This window comes from Lagopus leucura, unplaced genomic scaffold (genome assembly GCF_019238085.1).
Source record: "Lagopus leucura isolate 7727_CA_CO unplaced genomic scaffold, USGS_WTPT01 Super-Scaffold_100008, whole genome shotgun sequence".
NCBI lineage: Eukaryota > Metazoa > Chordata > Aves > Galliformes > Phasianidae > Lagopus > Lagopus leucura.
The window spans coordinates 5,855,948-5,876,750 of NW_024962265.1; the positions used below are offsets into that span (position 1 = coordinate 5,855,948).

The following is a 20,803-nucleotide window of genomic DNA, read 5'->3' on the forward strand; positions in this document are numbered from 1 at the left end:
AAACATTAGCCTTATGGCTGGCTTTGCCATTCTACGTGAATATTTGAAAACTACTTGAGTACAAAACTTTGCAGGGGGATGGATTTGACCTGGAGCAACAATCAGCAGATGGGTTCAAAAAACTGTTACATAACAAAGCAAAAATCAACAGTACTGACACTGACTTTTTGTCAAAACCCAGCAGGGGCAAGGAAGCAGCCAGGCATCAGCAAGGAAGGGGCCAGACATGCCAAAATACCTCAGAGACTGTTTCATACATCACTTCCTAATGCTCTTTTAGGTGAGGGTGGAGTGTGTTGACCCAAACTAGCCATCCTGCACAAGCAAATCTGAAAATGGGAGACCCAGATATTTTCTTGGTATTTTTCATCCTTGCTAGCCCTTAGTGGACAGTCAGATAGAGTTGTTCCTTTTGCTTTCATAGTTCTTTGCTGAGTACCAGCTTCAAAATGTAGAGAGAGGAGGATGCAGGTGGAAAACAGTAGACAGTATTCTACTCTGCCTCACTTCCAGGCCTGACTAGTGCCCAGGTTCAGTTGAACGTCATATATTCACTGTGAAAATATGTGTCCATCTGACAGCCTGCAGAATGGGGGGACTAGTTCCCTGGGGATAAATTTGTCTCTTCTTTCCTCCAAGTCCTTCCTTTCAGTCCCATTCAACTATAGTTCATGGACCAAAGATTTTTGCTACTGGCAGACCTGATGTGATTTCATTTGCTGCTTTTAATATGTTTTGCAGTGGAATGAGACAGCACTAAGCAAACTTCAGCCCTGCTGAAGAAAACATCTTCAGTAAGGGAAAGGTTTTAATCTTTTCCATAAATCATGTGAGGCTGCTCTTTCTATCAGGTCCACTTCAGTCATTTCTTGCTCTGTTTTCAAAATCAACACATGTTGGTCTTTTCAGACAATTTTGCATTTGCTTTACAGGGAATTTTCAGCCCTGAGGGCTTAAATCAACTCAATAAGAATGAATCCCTGTGAATTCCTGTTTGCAGGACAAGGAAACCTTTTCAGGGTTTCAGTGCTTCATGTAATGAGGTCCTGATTTGTATTATGTACAGTTGAAATTAATGGCAATGATGTGTTGCCATAGGAGTGCAGTAATATGTTCACAGTCTGTAACTCAGACTGCTTGAGTGGAATTAGGTCTGAGATCAAACTAATTCCTGGAATGTTTCTGCTTGCAAGTTACCGCTTCTAGCTCCTGGAGAATCAGCAGCACTCCAGAATCCATGTCAGCTATCTTCACATAGATGCTTAGTGATAATCTGAGCCATCCACGGAATCCCACTTGGACTCAAGCTGCGACTGCCACTGATCCAATCCCCTCAGCCCTGTGCTGTACTGCTAGCCAGACACAGGTGTTTCCTGTGCTTCAGTGACATGGGTGTTCCAGAGCTTCTTCTCTCATGCTGGACTCTACATTTGGGCACAACCCAGACTGTGTTGATACAAACAGTCACTTCATGAGAAGGTGATGTTCAGTTGCCTAAAATATGCATTTAGAGCCACACTGGGGTGGCTCCAGGACAGTCACATGGATTTGACAAATGTATCACAGTGCTGACATCTTTCTTCTGGAGTGGCAGATAGAGGCCAAGCGGGATAGAGTGGACCATGTGGGATAGCACCAGATGCTTGTGCTGAGGGCACTGAATTATTCCCTTGCCCATCCCCAGCCCTCCGCCTTCATGGAACAATTTCATCTGCTTTAATAGTGCATTTGCGTTATTCTTCATTGTCATCATCTCTGGTGACTGTAATGGGAGCTTAGGAACCCAGTGCACACTTACCTGTCCTAATCTTGAACTGGATCTCCCTTTTCTTGTAGAAACAGCCAGAAGCAATGTGCCCTTGTTGGAAAGTCAATTTCAGAGGAGCACTGAATATAGAAAAAAATAGAGGTTCTTCCCTAACAAAGAAGGAAGTACCCTTTCTTGAGTGTCTGACACCACTGTGGTGGGAGAGGTTTAATATCTAGGTTAGTCACCTTGCAAGTGCTGCACCACCAAACCAGGTGGAGATGTATTTATGCATAGGGCAATCCAAGCACATCACTTTGCTTCATCTCCACACCTCTCCCATGACTCTCACAGCCCCTCTGAACAAACTGTTGTCATTTAAGAAGACGGGGAAATCCAACATGGAAGCCAAGCATATATTAAAGATGTTTTGAGCTATTATTACTATAAGTGGCTTGAGTGCCTCCAGACACAAGCCCAGAATCACATGAAAGCCTTCAGTTTATGATACTGGAAGAACAAACTCTTTCTGGGGCACCGACGCTTTTGACAGCTATTTGTTTCTGTAATAGACAAGGTGAAAGATGTCTTAGGAAAGAATACCTTTGTTTCAGTGCCAGTTTCTAATGCTTCTCATTAATGACATCCAGATTGTAGAAGCTGCACCAGCAGAGTTTTTATCAAGAACTGTTTTGCATGAGAAGTCATTATTCACAAGAACTAATTTTAGCAGCTTGAAATTTCCTGTTATTCCAGTTGCAATATTTCTCAGTTTGAAACAACCTCCTTGTTGAGTTCAGCTTTTTATATATCACAAGATAGCTTTGATATTTGTTCGGCTTCAAAACATAATAGATGAGAAAAGTGGGAGACCTCTCTGGACTCCCTGTAGCTGGATTTTGGACCTGTGTGAGTCACGTGAAAGTTTATAAAGCCTGGGAAGCTAAAGTGATTGCATGCATGCCTGATATAGATTAAGTTAAGTTAGTTGATGCAAAGAAATAGTAGAAAAACGTGTTCCAAAGCTGGAAAAGAGCATGGGGCCACAGAATGCTTTGCCTCAGCTGCTGTCTATTCATACTCAATACATACCGTCTCTTCTGCACTAGGATGAATGCGTTTTGGCTTGGATTTTCTTCTCACTCTGTTCATTGATAGGACAAGTGAATTACCAGTTGGCTAATATTGTTTATAAAGGAAGGATATGTGGAGAGAAATCTTGGGTCATACTCTTTCTTGGACTTTTTTGCTGCTGTGTTGCTTTTCATTTTCAATTAGATGCGCATACATCCATGTTTGAGGTGTCTGAATAAGAGAATTAGCCATGGCCATACTGGTACACAGTATGATATTTCAGAAAAAGTTTTTACTAAAGTCATGCACTGAGAAAAGATTGAGAGTCTCATTGGGAAAGTGAGTGATAACTTAATTGTTTGGTACTAGAACGAGGATAAGTGGAGGGAAAACATACATGGGTATGTTGGATTGCTCAGGATACCACATTCAAAGACTGGGAAAATAGCCTCAAATTATTTCTTTTCATTGCTTGGTTCTTAATTTACTTTTTACTCCCCATAGTAATATGTCCTTGTCCACAGTTTCATGAGGGCATTACCATTGGCCAACATGAAGATTTATTCTCAAAGTAAGAAATACATGTGTTTAACCATAAAAGCAGCACTTGGGTGACTTTCCAAACCATATATCTCAGATCTTTGAACATTTACTGAGGTCTTTGCTCTGATCTCACCAAAAAATTGCTTGTAAAGCTAACCCCATGCTTCTAGTGTTGCAGATTATACACTGACCATGCAAGTGAGTTATTTAGCCTTCAGTATTATCCACAGTATGCAATGGAAGCTTGCATGGATGTGCTTGCTCTGCTTGTTGAGGTGTGTCTGGCATTCCTATTGTGCTCTACTATGGCTTCTTGAGATGGCTTTTGGCAGTGTCTTTCTTTTGTGTATCCACCTTTGTTTCTCTTCTTTACATCCCATTCTTTTTAAAGACAAGACTGGGAATAGGAGGTTAAGGGAAAATCTGTTGCTGGTGTGATATAGTTACTAAATAATTATTTTTAAAAAATGCTTTCATTCGGTGAATCTACAAGAAAATAATGGCAAGTAATAGCTGACTGAAACTCCCCCAGGACAATGCAGAGTTCTTTCACACTGGAGACAGAGGGGTTATTTTTATATCTTTGTATATCTAAAGAAATGCAGCAGAACCTCTGATAGCGAGGGCATTTTTTTTCACACAGAAATGTCCCAGCAGATGGAAATGAATTTGGTGGGATTTTGATTCTGTCAGAATTAAACCAGATTTATTATAAGCTTTGGAAGGTGGCCCAGTTGTTGGAAGTCCAGCAAAACTTCTTCCAGCCATAAATGCACATTAAGCTAATTTACTGGGGTTTTCCCATCCTTTGCTGCAAAGCCAGAGCTGGCTCTAAGTTATGCTAAAACTTCTGTGTCTTCCCAAACTCTGGTGTTAAAGAAAAGGACAGCAAGGCATCCTATATTTTGGCTCCCACCCCATAATTCTGGCAGAATACCCATGTGTTTTCCTCTCACGTGCCATCTCCTCAGTCTTAAGTAGCTGTCTTCTTTCTTCCATGTCCTCAATGGTTTGTCTCCTGGAGAAATACGCTTGGGTCCCTCTTTGTGCAATGTTTGTCCCCTCGTCCTCATCAGAGCCAGGACCCCTCCCTATGCTCAGCTTGCTCTCAGGCAGGGATGTCCCTGTCCACAATTAGGAATAGTGACTACCCTTCTCAAGCTCTCTCCATTCATCACTGAAGAGATGGAAGTCTGGCAGTGAAACACAAAGGGTGATTATAGGGCTCATCATGACAGAGATAAGGGGATCAGCACCTTCTGAAAGACCTCTTCTGAAAGCTGTGGGGACATCCCAGAGGTAGATAACCAAACATGTAGATTCACAGACCAGACTTATGGAAGTTTGGGAAGAGCTTGGAGGAGCTTGGGATGAGCTGGAAGTGTGTAGAGAAGGTGGAAGGCTCTGAGAGGGCTCTTGCTGGGGCATGCATGGCTTGGCTCTGCCCCGGCAGTGCTACTGCCTCCAGCTCTGTGTTGCTCAGCACTTTGCTCCTATGTTTTGCTGCCACAAGCATGTATAAATCATCGCAGCCCTAACTTGTGCTCTTGTACCTTTGCCAAGGTAATTAGCACACTGTACATTTTAAGAGAGTTATTTCTCTCTCTGGAGCAGCCTGACAGCACCTCAACATGCACAGCGCTGTCTGCTCGCCTTCAAATGCTTTTATCAGAGCAGTTTGATTTTCTTTTAAGGAAAGTGCTGAGGAAGGCAAGAAGTTAATGAAGGGCTGTCAGGCCTCTTGTACAGAGCCTACAGAGTCCCTCAGGGAAGAGGAGCAGAGGGCCAGCTCTGAGCACCTTTGGAGGAGTCGTTCTCCACCCTGAACACTTCTGCACCATTTTAATCTTCTTTCCATGTGGATAGCAGCTTTAGGGGCTTTTGTTTAAATTTACCATTTCCAATGGCCTTTTCATATGTCATTTCCAGTATATTATAGGAATCTATGCATATTATAGGAATTACTGCATCAATTCCCATACACAAGGACATGCCCATCAGGTAGGTACATGGCACTACTTCAAATGTAATTTCTTGTCTGGGATGAGGTCATCTTGCTTGCTTCTGATAATGGCAGCCATCCAGTGAGAAATAAATGAGAACCGTCTCATCTGTTTTGAAAGATAAAGAGAGAGATGTCTGATTCAGTCAAACCACAGTGGATTCATTACAATGCTGCAAATTTCAGTAGAATTCTTCCAGGTCAATATGGGTCTGATGCAGATCAACATCTCACTCCCCATTTAAATTATTTATCAAGCACACTGACTTTTTGGAGCTAACAAAACATTGCTCTTTTCACCCTCAAGTGTTGAGTTGGGTCAAATAACCTCCAGGGCAGCTGGCTGGCTTTGGGTTATAAATAACTTGAGTATTTCATTTCTTACAATTTCTCCCCCCTCACTCTGTTTTTGCTGCAGTGTAATGTTTCAGCTAGATCTTTGATCTGCTTATAACAGCTGACTCTCTCCAGATAAATACTTTATTGAGGTGGACTGACTCAGGGTTTAAGGAAAGTGTAGTAAAAAAGATGATTTCACTATCAGGGAAGAAAGTGAAAAAAATAATTTTTACTATAAACAGAGATAAGACAAGAAAGTGCAACATCCCTATGGAGATAGAGCTAGAAAGCTCTGTGGAACTATGAGCAGAGGGTTTACTAAAACCTTGGACCAGCCTCTGAAGTAAATCTGATATTGCAAAACTGGTGTTAAAAATGAAGAAGATATGTCTGCCCAGACAGAGACAAGCTATAGCATGCAGCATCACCCAGGCAGGAGTCTCTGAAACACAATCTTTGTGGCTGCATTTCTTCAGTGCAGTGCTGTTGATGGGGTTCCCATGTCCAGCATTTGCAGGGTTGGAGGAGCTGTGCTTTGACAGAGTGAATGTCCTGCTCCCTACAGCACAGGTAGGGTGCTTCCTGAATTCTTTTGTTCAAAGTACACAAATAACATTCAATGTCCTGCTTGTCTTTGGGCTTGGTTTTCTAATTATAGGTACTGAAGACCAGGACTGCTGCTAGCCTTAGGCAAGGTAGGCAATTTGATGGGGCCAGCAAGATTACTTGCAGTAATGAGAAAAGGAGAGATTCTTCTGGTGCAGTAGCAGGTCAATGTCCAGCTCATGCAGGCTCTGCTGCTCTTTTATCCCGTGAGACCTCCCTTTACCACATGCAGAGGAGAGGATGGAAGGGCTCATGGCTGTAATGTGCAATTATTATTCTGCCTGCACACATAAAAGCATACAGAGAGGAGCCAGGATATCTGTGTAAGTCAGTGTAGCATCAGTTGCATCAGGTTTCCCTGAAGAATTACTATTTATGCAGGACAATGCTGATCTTCAAAAGTGTTGGTTTTTTTTAATATGTTCCTGAACAGTGCTCGCAAGGTAATGCTTGCTTGAAAACCTAATGGGGCGACTCTTAAACACGTTTCTCCTCCCTCTTCTTTCTCACCTTCTTGGCAAAGACGGGTCTAAGTGTCAATTGTCTTCTCCATTAGGCTCTGTGGGTATCCTCCTTTCTATGATGAAAATGACTCCAAACTCTTCGAGCAGATCCTCAAGGCAGAGTATGAGTTTGACTCTCCGTATTGGGATGACATCTCTGAGTCTGGTAAGAAGCTCATTTATTTACCACAACAAGGCATGCATGCAACAATGCCTGTTGTAGGTATCTTCCATCATGTGTGAGAATGCACCCTCTGTTGTGTGTGGACCTTCTTTAAACTGAATGTCATTGGGAATGCCTGTGGTTATTTTAACTAAGTGGTTACAGAAAGTTATTTTTTCAGGAGAGAAAATTAAGTACCATTTCATCCAGAATGCATTCAATACATCTGCGACAAAAAGTGAAGATAGCAGAAAACTGTCCTGAGAAGACAAATTCCTTCAATATCTTTATAAAATCCAAATAAAATGCAGATATTTTATGTGTCACAAATAAATAGAAAAACTAGTTTGACTCTGTTTCTAAAACTGTACTACGGGTCCAAAGGTGAGAATGCAGTGCAGCAAAAAGAAGCACAACACAAGAAATTCCCCCTGTCCACAGAGGTGTTCAAGGCCAGGTTGGAAGAGGCCCTGGGCAGCCTGGTCTAGTACTAAACGTGAATGCTGGTGGCCCTGCCTGTGGCGGGGGTTGGAGATTCATGATCCTTGAGGTCCCTTCCAACCCAGGACATTCTGTGATTCTGTGAAATCAGTAGCTTCTAAATGAGGATGATAATCAGATTTGCTAACTGGGACTGCTATCCATGTGGTTGGTCCCAGATAGCTGCCCCTTTGCTCACCCAGTTCCTCACCCAGTGGGAAGACATTTAACCCACTGCCTGGACCTGCGGAGGCATGGCCAGCATTGTACCCTGTGGGACCCACTGTTGGGCTGCAGCCTTCAGGAGATCACACAAGCTCAGTTTCCTTGCTCTGTCCAACCTGGGGAAATGCCTGCCATTTCACACAGTGGGGAAAATAAAGTTTAGGAAAATTTTACCGTATGAAAATATCTCTAGAAATACATGATTCTGATTTCTTAGTGCGCTGATTAAGTCAAGTAAGATGTAAAAAGAAATGTTTTATTTTAAAGTTAATTATATGTCTGCTACCTCTTCATAAAACAACATTACATGCTGCTAACATCTGCGGTCTAGATATCATTGTGTGGAATTGCTTAAAATATATGTGGTGAGTGGTTCTTTTTAAGCCCATAATAGTTTTCTGAGAAAATATGAAGGTCTGCTGGCAGACCCCTTTGCATTTCCAAGGAGAAAGTCCATCACCCAAAGAAGCACAAAGATTTTCTGGCAGTGTTTGGTTTTGTTGGGACCCTTCATCTGCTCTCTCCTGAAACTGCTGAATGCACACCAGGCTGCGACGTCCACTAGCACCAATTACAAACACTCTCCTTCTTACCCAAGAAACTCTCTTTTCCTCAGTAACTTGCTTTTGAATTACACCATGTGTCCTCTTCACTGCCCGTGTGCAAGGTTGCTTGGAATGAACAATGAAAGTCTCCTCTAGCTGCAGTGCTGACCTTCTCTTTGACTTTCTCTTTCAACTTACCAAGATCTTCAACAGATATGACCATATTCAGACCAAAAGTCAGAAGTTCTTGGCTGACCAGGGAACATGGAGCTACCAATCTTGAATTCTGCTCACTCCAAATTATTCACATTGCTTCCAAGTGTACTTACCACATTAAATAGTTTGGATTGGTCCTGAGTCATTTTGGTTATGTCTGTATTAATAAATGACAAGAGAGCTAGGGCCATTTTCTGGCTTTGGTAGCACTTGGTGGCCTGATTCATATGTTAAATCTACTTTTGCCTTCAGAGCAAGGCAGCTGCAAGCATCCTGCTTACGGGAAACAGGTCCTGCTAGTTCCCAAAAGATGTCTGGAAAGGAGCTGCTTGATCTCCATGACAGTTTTACCAGGGACAACTCACAAAAGTAAATGGTGGCTTCCATCAGTTGTGAACATTATCATAGAATCATAGAAACTTTTGAGTTGGAAGAGACCTCTAAATATTAATTTTTTTAGATACCAATCTTTAAAGTCCAACTCCCCTGCACTGAATAGGGGTCATTCTACAGCTAGATCAAGTGCGCAGTGCCCCATCCAGCCAGACTTTGAGAGTTTCCAGGGATGGGACATCCACCATTCCTCTGGACAACCTGTGCCAGTGCCTCTCCACTCTTACCACAAAAAACTTCTTCCTTATATCCAATATAAATCTCCCCTTTTTTAGTTTGGAACCATTTCTCCTTGTCTTATCCCAGCAGACCCTGACACTGTTTCATTTGCTGGCTCAGGCATAGTCTTCGCATAACCTGAGCAACATGTTCCATAGCTATGAGGAGTTCTCTCATTGATTTCTTTGCTGTTGGGTATGCCTGGGAAACAAAAGTCTGAACATCCTGAAGAACTGAAAATCAAAACCTATTGCTTTGAATTATTCTTTTTTTTTTCTTCACAGCTAAAGACTTCATTCGGAATTTGATGGAGAAGGACCCTAATAAAAGATACACCTGTGAGCAAGCAGCACGGCACCCTTGGTAAGCAACAGTCACCTGTGTGTGAAACACTCTGGACAGAAAATATCATTTAATGTTCATGGTGGAAACATTTTTTATGCCACTTGACTTGCTAGTGTCCACTGAATAATCCCTGGCTTGTATCTTCTAGATTTTCCCAGAAAAACATGCTGGACTTTAATCTCTTTCAGCAACCTGTTGAATATCCATGTAAGGGTTCAGTGAAATAATGCATTATGTTGACCAGAGTGCAGCATTGGGATGCACTGAAATTACCTCACCCAGGAAACACATTTAGAGGCAAAAGATCAAATTCTGCAGGTGTGCAGAAAGATGGGTATCACCTGCTCTTAAGGTCATTGCCAAGGTAATATCAGAGCTCTTAAGAGCACCTCAGGAAGTAGGAAATCCTCTCCTGTGCTTCACAAATGATATCCCACATCTTCACTTCATGTTTACAGTAAGGGCCTGCTTTTGCATGTTGTTTGCCCTGCCTTGTTGAATGCGAGAAGCAGGAAACCATAAAGTGGGATAAGCTGAGACTGCATTGGTTCCAGCAACTGGCACTGCAGCTTCCCTGCAGTGACTACAGAACTTGGACTGCCTGTGCTTGTAATTTAGTCCTCCACTAAGTGCTTTACATGAGGTCACACCTTTGCACGTGGATGACGTGACCAACGTTACCTAAGGATTATATGGCTGAAACAGGAATGGCTCGTGTCCTTTGATCAACTCTGACTGGCTTAACACCATCCTACACTACCAACTGCACCCAGAAATGAGCTTTTAGACACAAGTCTTCTATGTCAGGGGTCATTTTATATGAGGCAAGATATTATTGTTAATTGTTACAACAGCTGCAACAGAAAGGAGTCAATGACAGGATGTTTTCACCCCAGGTGCACAGTAGACTGTGCTTTTTTGTCATCGCAGTTACCACAAATACTGTTTCCTTTTGCAGTTTCTGGAGTGCTGGCTGTGTAAGAGCTTAAGGCTGTTCATTTCTCTGGGAAAAGAATTTTGTCCCGAGTGTCCTTAGCCACTCAGAAAAGCCACTGAGTCACTTTGGCTAGCTCAATAGCTTGATGGATCTTAAAACCATCCCACTGATGCAATCTGCACCCAGTGATCAGCCTCAAATAGTGGAGCTGAGGGTATAAAGCATGCTAGCAAAAGCACAGGCGGAGATGTTATTGGTGTTTTTCTGAGTAGTCTCAGCTTCAGGTGTTCATGCTCCTCTCTCTGACAACCACTGGTTGGTCTCACCGCACTGCTGCTCCCACTCCTGGGACTACATGGATGGTAAATCCTTTTAAAGGTTTTGACAGAGGGAAAAATACCATTCTGACTTGCTTACTTATGTTTTTCTTTTTACCAATACACCGATGAATTACCCTTATCATTAATTAATAACTTGGCACTCGTGAAGCTGTAGTAAGTTAAGACCACAAAAGTAGGCGCTGATTTCTTCATGGTGGGAGTGATGTATTGATGTCTGGCTGTTGGTTGCTGTAATACCAGACTAGGCTGAAGATAAGATTAAGGCTCAGGATTTACAATTAAAAAGTTGTAGGAGAGGTTTGGAATGGAAGGAAGGAAATTCAAATCATAAAAAAAAAAAATAAAATAAATTAAAAAAAGATTTTTTTTCATCTTCTCTGTGACAGTGAAGAACTTTTTACTGATGGTTATTAGCTGGGTCAGTGTCTGGCATCAGTGTGAATGGGAGATGGGAAGAAGTCAACACCTGGGTCTGCCCTCTGTCCAGTGGCCCATCAGTAATTGTGTTTCCCATCTATAAGTCCTGCCTGTGTGACAAAAAAGAAATCTGGCAAGTGAAATCCGGCTCCTATGAGATGCAAAAATATATACTTCTAAACGATGCTAACCTGAACCTCAGGAAATTAAACAAGTTACAAAAGCCAGTATTAGAAATACAGAATAAACAATGGGAGTGCAACTCCCAGCAGAGAATGAAGTGACCATTTGTATAACTGAGAGGCAGATTTTCCAAAGCCTTAAATCCAAGATACACAAAGTGTAAGCATCCAGCTCTTGGCCCTGCTTCATCTGTGTTGGTTGCTGGAGTGCAACAAAGAAACGTGGCACTTGTAACACACACAGCTTCTCGGCCTTCTTAAAGGAACAAAATGATTCAATATGATTAAAAGTATTTTCATTTTTCTTTATTCTTTTTTTTTTTTTTTTTTTTTTTTTTGGCATGTCATGGCCAGCAGCCGATGAAAACTCACAGACTGTTCCATTATGTTTGGTATTTTCTACAGAATCCAATCTTCCTTTGAAAAACCAATCCCAGAAAGGGATTTCTTCCATCTCTGTGTCAGGGGTCTTTCTCGGCCAGTCTCACTTTGCAGGGCAGTGATTCTTTTGCAGGGCTGCCTTCCCTGCATCAGCCTTTGAGATGAAAATGGCACTGCAGCGGAGAAGCTTAAAATATTCACCGTGTTATCCCCACTCCATCCCAAATCCACCTCTGCCCCATGTGATCTGCAGACCACAGCAGATGGCAATGGCACTACATGCCAGTGTTTTAAGGAGCAGGAGGGTTGTGCAGCGAAAGCAGTGCATGAAGGTACCAAGAGAGATGACTTCAGGTCTGCCTCTCTCCTCCCCATTGTGTTCTTGAGTAGATGACTCAATGTGTTATTTCCCCTTGCTCTGAAAACCTTCCTGTAACATAAATGTTGCTGTTATGGCCCTCTCTAGAGAGAGGTGCAGTGATGTTTGTGGGGTTTGGATCCTACAGTGGTAAACAGTTGCGGTTTTGGATAGTCAAGGCCACTCACCCGCATGGGATCTGTTATTTCAGAGCTAGTGCTAGGATCTCCTTTTGCCAAGCCATTGCTCAAGAAGCACTTTCCACACAGATTGCTTATGCCAGGAAATCATGAGTTTTTACCGTTCCTTTTCTAATTCTAGCCATGATATCTGTTGCAATGGCATCCTCGCCTCCCTTTTGAAGGAGGAGAAGGTCTTTTCAGTGGAGGAGGAAGAGTGGAGCTCAGTGCTTCTTCTTGACGCTCAAGTGTGTCCTTCCCATAGACTAGACATTGGCTTCCAGCAAGTCCAGACGAGTTCTTTTGCCTTGTGGTTGCTGGAGGCATCCAAGGCCAGGCTGGATGTGGCTCTGGGCAGCCTGGTCTGGTGGTTGGTGGCCCTGCACATAGCAGGGGGTTGAAACTAGATGATCATTGTGGTCCTTTTCAACCCAATCACAGGCCATTCTGTGATTCTGTGATTCTATGATACGGGTGAAAGTATTTAGCCAGCAGAGACAGAACTACCATGACCATTACAATGGGGACATACCATAACATCTTCTCACCTTTTCAGCATATATCCCTGTTGCGACCTCAGCTTCCATAGTGTCTGCATAGTATTGTCTTCAATGTATGATGAAAACTAGTGCAAGTACATAAATCTCCTGGCTTAGCTGGAGAAAAGGATGAAGCAGAGCAATATAAACAGAGAAGTGGCTCTATGTAATGACATTTTCCAGCTTTCTCTTTTCTGTCTCCTGTGAAATCTTTTACCTGCAGTGCAAGATCTTCATGGTCATCTAAAAGTTAGGAAGAAATCTGTCAAATCATGAATACTTAACACATATATTATCATCTAATTGTGATAAGAATATATACCTGTGTATGAGATGGCTGCCTGGTTGGGTGACTATGTTGTATCACTACGTAATACTTATGAAGAACAAGCTGGTTCCAAATATTCCACTAGTTTCAATTACTATGTTTTAATTAAAAACTTTCAAACAAGTAAATTGCAAGAACTGGATCTTTCAAAATATGACATTTGTGTCTTTAAGGGTAGTAATCTCTTGGAATTTTGGGAAACTGCTCAAGAATAGCCGCCTATTCACATGACTAAATGTTTGTACAGGATCAGGCCCTAAAAAAAGTAAATACTTCTTCCCAATGGCCCATTTTTCTGTGCTGTATCTGCTCCCCACATGCTTGCATTTACGTGATATTTTGCTATTTATAATCAAATGGCCTTGGCAGGAGGACGGTATGTTAAACTTGGAACTGTCAGAAAAGGAGGCTAATAATTGCAGTGAAGTGTGGTAGCAGAAGCAGTACAATATGTAAGACTTGTTGGTATAATGATTACACCCTAGCCTATACAATCTGTGCATTTATACAGATTTCTCCAGTTTAATGTACAGGTGACTTATGCTTCCCATTGGAAAAATGATTTGTTTTATAGAGTATCTTTCACTGCACTTTTCACTGTTTATGGTGTGCTGCAAAAGGTGCAGTGTTCCGCTTCATTATTCCATTGTGACTTTTCAGAAAGGATGATGAAAACGAAGGTAACAAAAGAGCAGGGTGATTTTGCTGCAGCTTGATACGTCTTAATGTTTCCCAAGCTCATATTAATGACAGCAATTAAATTTATTAAATATACTGCCATGTCAGGACCCACATCCTGTTCAAGGCAGCAGCTCAGGCTGCAGTAATTAAGGGTGAGAAGCAGAAACCCAAGAACTTGTTTGTTTTTTTTTTCAGCTGTAGGGCCACATTGCACTCCCCATTGGGTCGAGCTGGGTTCTGCAGCCCCATGGCTGGCCCCACATTCAGTCTCCAGCCTGGGCGCAGAGGGAAAGAAAAGAGTCCTCAGTTGGAGAGGAGAGGGTCTAACAGTTAAGAAGTTGATGTGCGAGCTGAAAGAGGTGTCATAAATTTATTTGCTTTGTCCTGCATTTCCCAAGTGACTTTAAATGAGATTTAGAGCTGTGTGCTGAAGCTGGTTCTGGCATCATAGGCAACTTGGAACATCTGCACTGAAGGTGATGTATGTATCCCCTCCCTGTATTAACTGCATAGGAGAGAAGAAGGTTGTGGCACCTAAAATGTTGTGACACCTGCGTTAGCAGATACGAGCATGGCCTTCACCCTTCCCCACTGCCTATGGAGAGAGGGGGTGGACAGCTGGGACATGCCGACATCCATCCCCACCTACACTGAAGACTATAAAGCTTTGGCAAGGACTGAGCCTCTGCAGATTATGACCATGACCCTGAGTGTTTATTATGTGCCAGAGAGCATGAGCCAGATAATAATTTCCACCCAAGGAAAAGATACAGTTTACAAAGAGCTCAGTTCTCTGACAATGCTGTTTGAAGTGTGAAAAGGGCTCCCTGAAGAGAACTGCTGATGTTTACAACATTAAATCAAACTCTTATCGAGTTCATCCCCACACTCTATTTATTTTGGAGCATCACTGACATTGTATGTGTGTATCCATGTTTATACACATGCATGTGTGTATATGTGTTTGTACAGAAGAGTTATGATCCTTCAGTGTTATCCATTACAGCTAACTCTAAATTCCTGTCATCATACTCAAGAGCATTTCCAATCACTGCTTGGCCAGCTCAGCATTTAAGGTGGCTGCCTTCACTGGGTAGGAAGGTTCATAAAATAATGCTAGATGAAAGACTCTGCCTGCCATCGTGAGTAGGGGAGACATGACATGCAAGAGATATATGCTTGCACACCATGCAAAGAACCATCCAAAAGTAAACTCATTGTTTGTTTCTTTGTTGGAGGCTCCTTTCAAAGCTTGAAACAGCTATGGTTAGTGAAATTGATGTGATAGCTTTGAAACTGGATGGAGAACTAAAATAAATTGGATACAATGAAATAATATCATTAGATGAGATTCCTCTTATCTGCAGGACCAGATTTGCAATGGTATTCATAAGCACTGTCCTTGTTATCTTCAGTGGAGGTATTTGTGATGGAGAGTAGTCTGATTGCTGTCATTGGTGTCCAATTCCTTGTGCTGACACATTCAAGTTGGATATAAGAACAGCTTCAACACAAAGCTCCCAAAAACAGTCAGGATGTAGCTGCAGAACAGGAGCCCCAAGAGAAAACCGGGTACCTGTTGGGGTAGTGACTCCTTGCTCAGTGCTGGGATGATGCTCAGCTTGATAATAGATCATGCATTGTTCAGGTTTGTTTAGTTTTCTTCTTATGTGTGTGTGGCAACTAGAAGTAATATCTTTTACTGAGCAGGTATAGTTGGTAAAAACAAAAAAGTTTCAATGCTCTCATAGTTAACTTCAAAGTTAACTGCAAATTTGACTAAAAAAGCATCAGGTTGACCATCTCTGAAAGAGAACATGGTTCCTTTTCAAGGAAGGTGGAGCTGATCCTGTAGAAGGGCATGCTGTGATGAAGAAGAAAAAATATTAAAGTCTTTCTGTCATGAAATAAGATGGTTTAAAGCCTTTGGATATGGAAAGTTAGAGAAAGGTGGAAGGGAAATTATAGCATTCCCTAAAAACAATCTCTTTATTAGACCTCATGCATCATCTTAGCATGGGAACTAAGATTCATGATTAAAGAGCTTCAGTGTAGATATGATGATGCTCACAATACCCACCTTAGGGTGAGTTTGAGTGTCCAAAACTCAGCATGTTGACTGTGTAAAAGATAGGACTTCTACCTGCTAACCCCCACCTCACTTGCCTGCATACTTAAACCACTACAACTCAGCAAGCCAGCACCAGAGGAAGAATGTTAACGTTTCTTTTAGTTTCCTATAAGTAAGACTATACTATAAACACTGTAACACTGAGTATTTTATAAAAGTTTGAAGATTCTCCAAGTGCAAAATGCAGTATAAATGCACAGTCCTCATGTTACAGCATTGCACTATTAACGAAATGATTCTTCAGAGACCTCACGGAGAACAATCCCACAGCCAGCTTTGGCATCTGGATCTGTGTTTTGGGCCACAGCATTCAACATTCCAGCACGTGTTTGAACGTCTCCTGCTGTGCTAAATTAGCCCCAGTACTGCTGTTTAAAGAATCAGAACGTAAAAAGAGCTAATGCTGCTAGAGAGACCTTAGATGTAGAATGGTCCCCACCGATATAGTGCTTGAGAGCTTCACAGGGTGTCTGTCCTCCCATTGTGAGGTTAACAAGTGTTACTCTGATTTGGGAAATATCCAGGCACTAAGGCTGTTTTTCAAAGATTATCAGAATAGCACATTCAACACAGAGTTTGTGGTATTAGAATACAGTTTGTGAACTACTGGGACCAGCAGCTTCTTACTGAAATTACCGTGTTTTACACAAAATGATCCATAAGCTTGAAAAAATATATAGGCTGTATTTGAGCTACATGCCTGATGAAAACTTTCATATAGCAAAAATGCATTTGCTAGTCCTTGTGGGGAATGATAAGTAAGGTCTGGGAGGGTATCATCCCCTAGGAACGTGTTCTGCCCATGTTTCCAAAATAAAATTTGGCAAGTGGGAAATGTGATCTGTGCTTATAGAGCTTGTTAACAAGCTCCTTCATAAAGAAGAACGCTTCATTAGCCTGGGAGGAAAAAATGTTCTTTGCAAATTTAAGCAATGTCTCTGCAACTTGGTCTTTTTGATCAGTTACTGAACAGACACTTTGGTTTGCAGTTGATCCCATATGAAGTGTTTGGCTAAATGATTTGGTTTTCTTCTGCAGATCTGTGCTATGACAGCCCCTGCTCCCAGCTATTGCATGTTGAGGGCATGTGTACTGAGGAGGTATTCTTGGGTGGAGCAGAGTGTTTCTGACATTTTGGAGTGACTGTGTAGAAATTTCCTCTCCCACCACAAAACTCTTCTAGAGAACATCTAAGGCTTAGCTGTCCTACATGCTGCCTCAAAATGCTTATAGCAGACTGGACCTAATGGAAATCAAGAATAATGACCTCTTTACAGTGAGAGAAGTGATCAGGAGGAGCCTTCTTCAGAGGAAGATCTGAAGGTCTTCCAGTTTTCAAAACCTCTGCTTGTTTGCTTATAGGACAGGGCCCAGGAAGGGGTGTCACATGTCATTTGAGAGCCATGTTTTATTTGTGGAACCAGTTCTTCTGCCTACTTCAGATGGCACTGATGTGGCAGTGATGGTCAGCAAAGTGCTCCTCTCAGATGAGGGCGGGCAATGGGAACCCTGCTCCTTCCTGATCAAAATTCTGCTGGCTCCAGTACTCTTGAATAACTCATTATAGATTAGGTCAGTTGCAACAGGCTGCAACCCTCTTTTTTTTTGGGTGACAAAGTTTTAGTTCCCCATTTTCCTTGCAAAAGTAATGTCTCTTATCCCTCACATCTTGGGTTTGTGTTACCAGCAGGAAAGAGGGGAGCAGTTTGGAGGAGGCTGATCCACTAATTACACAAGCCATTGACATGAAAGTATAAATTGCTGCATGTCCTTTGAAGAACAGAGTTACAGTTCAAAATGGTCTGGGCAAAGTGAAAGAAATGTCTTCAACTCATGAGATGCATAAATGGAAACAGCAGGCTGGGGTATGTAAGCAAAGCAGTGCTGCCATTCTGCTGCCTTAGTTGGAAAACAGTGAACACTTTGGGAACCGCCCTCTAATGAAGACGTGGGCTTGTTGGAGAAAGTCCAGAGAAGTTCACTAGATCAGAGGATTAGAAAATATGAGTTATGAGGAAACAGTGAAGGAATCAGTTTGTTTAGTCTAGAGAAGAGAAGATGGAGAGAAGGCATGATATCAGTCTTCAAATATGTGAAAGGATGCTTCAAAGACAAAGGGAATAAACTAGTTTCCATGTCTTATGAGAGACAGTGGGGCACTGGAATAGGTTGTCTGAGGAGTCTGCATCTTTTGGAGATATTTCAGGATTGGTTAGCTGAATACCTGTCCAAGTAACTTCAACATAGCTGGTGTAGGGAATGGACTAGATGACTATCATGTCCCCCAGATTCAGATTCTGTTATTGGAGGAGGCTGGGAGGCTCTGAATCTGACGTATGTCCCGTTTCTTTTGATTTCTTATCATTTTCTGTTACTAATGGACAAAACACTTCTACAACAGGGCTAAAAAAATGATTTCTGAAAATGTCACATACAATACAGGAGGCAGTCTTTGCTTCCTGTCTTCACCTACGTCAGGTAGCATTAATACCCCTAGCACATGACCTAACATTAGTTCATGAATGTGCTTATTTTTCCAAAAGATCTCGTGCCTTGGTGAGTTAAACAAGTAAACAAAATCCTCTTGAAATAGCTATGTTTATCAGAGATTGGGATGTGACTACCTACTCAAGAAACTGCACTGTATCAGTGAAGTTTCTCAGACAAGTGTTGCTCAGCTTAAGCTATTTATGCAGGCAGTGCTAATATAGTATGTATCTGCTTTACTGTAAATCTCCATTAATCATGACAAATGGCTATGTACATTGCAGCGTGGCAGGAAAATCTCCAGTGCAAACAAAAATCAGACAGGTTGGAGTGGCTCTGAAAGCGACTGTATGGTTGAAGCTAAAAGTAGTCTCAGCCTGTTGATGTTAAATCTTTAGATGTAAAGGAAAAAAAAAAGAAAAAGTACAGTGTTTTCATCCAGGGCTGTAATTGTGATAGAAAGCAGTCGCACACCAACAAAAGAAGGTTGTACCTCTTTATAGCTGCCAGACCTTCAAGCCTTATCTGTGATTGCTTTTGTTGCTCCATATTTTCCACCACTGCTGCCAGCAGAGACAGAGGTGGGAAATCTGAGGCCTCATGTGAATGCAATTAGCATCTCTGCAGGAGCACTCACACCAGACTTACCTGTAGAGAAGAAGGTGTTTCAAGGAGAACAAAAGATGCCTTAAAACATGTCTTGTCTGCCTGTTTCAGGATTGCAGGTGATACGGCACTCAACAAAAACATCCACGAGTCTGTCAGCGCCCAGATCCGGAAGAACTTTGCAAAAAGCAAATGGAGAGTAAGTGACCCATCTTCAGGGATGACACTGAGGCATCTTAACTCTTCTAACACAGCAGCTGCACAGCCTTTTCAGCACATTAATGATCCAATATAAAGCTGCTTTTGTGGTCCAACCTTTTGAGCACCATAGTTTGTCCCATCTTAGGTAACATGGCTTCACGGGGCTGGCAATAGAAGGTGCTGCATCCAGGAGTGTGTCAGATGGGACCAGGTCTAAAGCACCAGTTGTGATTACCTGTTATAAGGTTATGGAGCCAGCCTTTGGGAGAGGACATGAAGTGACTGGGACATCAGTGAGCTCTGTAAGGAAGGATGTGTCCAGCACAGCCTCCCTTGTGGGCAGCCACATCCAGCTGAGTGCTAGAAAGAGTGAGGATGGGGAGCAGAACTTCTAGCTTAGGAAAAGCTGGGATAACGATGGACTCATCTGGGTTGAGTAACCAAGACAAGGGCAGAAATCACCCTTCTACCTCCAAATTTTTATTTTTTCTTTCCTTTTTTTTTGTTCTTTTTTCTTTCCCCAGCAAGCATTTAATGCCACAGCAGTCGTGAGACACATGCGGCGGTTACACCTCGGCAGCAGCCTGGACAGCACAAGTGCCAGTGTCTCAGGCACACTCAGCCTCGCCACGCCACTGCCTGATGCAACCACCCGGAAAGATTGTGAGTAATGAGAGCAAATCTATCACAGAATCATAGAATCACAGAATGGCCCGGGTTGAAAAGGACCACAATGATCATCCAGTTTTAACCCCCTGCTATGTGCAGGGCCACCAACCACCAGGCCAGGCTGCCCAGAGCCACATCCAGCCTGGCCTTGAATGCTTCCAGGGATGGGGCATCCACAGCCTCCTTGGGCAACCTGTTCCAGTGTGTCACCACCCTCTGTGTGAAAAACTTCCTCCTAATATCTGACCTAAACCTCCCCTGTCACAGTTCAGAACCATTCCCCCTTGTCCTGTCAAATCTATGAGAAATGCATTTTCTTTCTGCCCCCCAAGCTGCAGTCCTTGCTGCCAGTAGGTGTTGAAAATAATAACTGAAAATGGACCGAGGCTCTCATGTTTAGCTGGACAAAATGTAATGATTCTATGGGAAAAATTAATGCACTGAAAAGTTGAGCTCTCAGCTCAGTGTGGTTTTTGGGAGAGCAACATTCTTATGCTAAATAAGGACTTTCAGGTGGGAAAAAGACCCAGACACTGCTCAGCAAATAGCTGTGTATTTATCTGAAAGCTGGCAGAGTTTAGTCGATCTGTTTACGTTTAATTTCCAATTTGAGATAAAACCTTTTTTTTTTTTTTCTTTCCCTTAAAAATTTGCTTGCTTTTCATTTTCCATGAGAGAGACTGATCCTTCCAGTCCAACCCAACTTGAGCCAGGTGAAGCTCCTGCACAAGGAAGTTCAGTTGTACGAGAGGGGCTCAGGCTCTGCATGCTGCCACAAGACCTGTTTGTTCTGGGCAGCAGTGGAGATATTCAGGCTGCAAAAGGAGTCAGATGCTCGGGGTGTGTATTTTTTCTGAATGCCAGGAGAGAAGACATGGCAGGGGAGGCAGCACTTGGAAGGCAGAAATGTTTCTTTTGCAGTGAAGCCTATTTAATCTCTGACTTCAGGGCATTTATTTTATTCCC

The 20,803-nt window shown here is 42.4% G+C and overlaps 1 protein-coding gene across 1 annotated transcript in view; it reads left to right on the top strand.

The window, feature by feature from the left end:
• Positions 1-20,803, top strand: part of CAMK1D (calcium/calmodulin dependent protein kinase ID) — a 218,645-nt gene that overhangs the window by 188,311 nt on the left and 9,531 nt on the right. The window contains exons 7-10 of the mRNA XM_042872447.1: positions 6,868-6,980; positions 9,340-9,418; positions 19,079-19,166; positions 19,693-19,831. Of these exons, the coding sequence (XP_042728381.1) occupies positions 6,868-6,980; positions 9,340-9,418; positions 19,079-19,166; positions 19,693-19,831 (419 nt within the window). The remainder of the gene's footprint in view (positions 1-6,867; positions 6,981-9,339; positions 9,419-19,078; positions 19,167-19,692; positions 19,832-20,803) is intronic.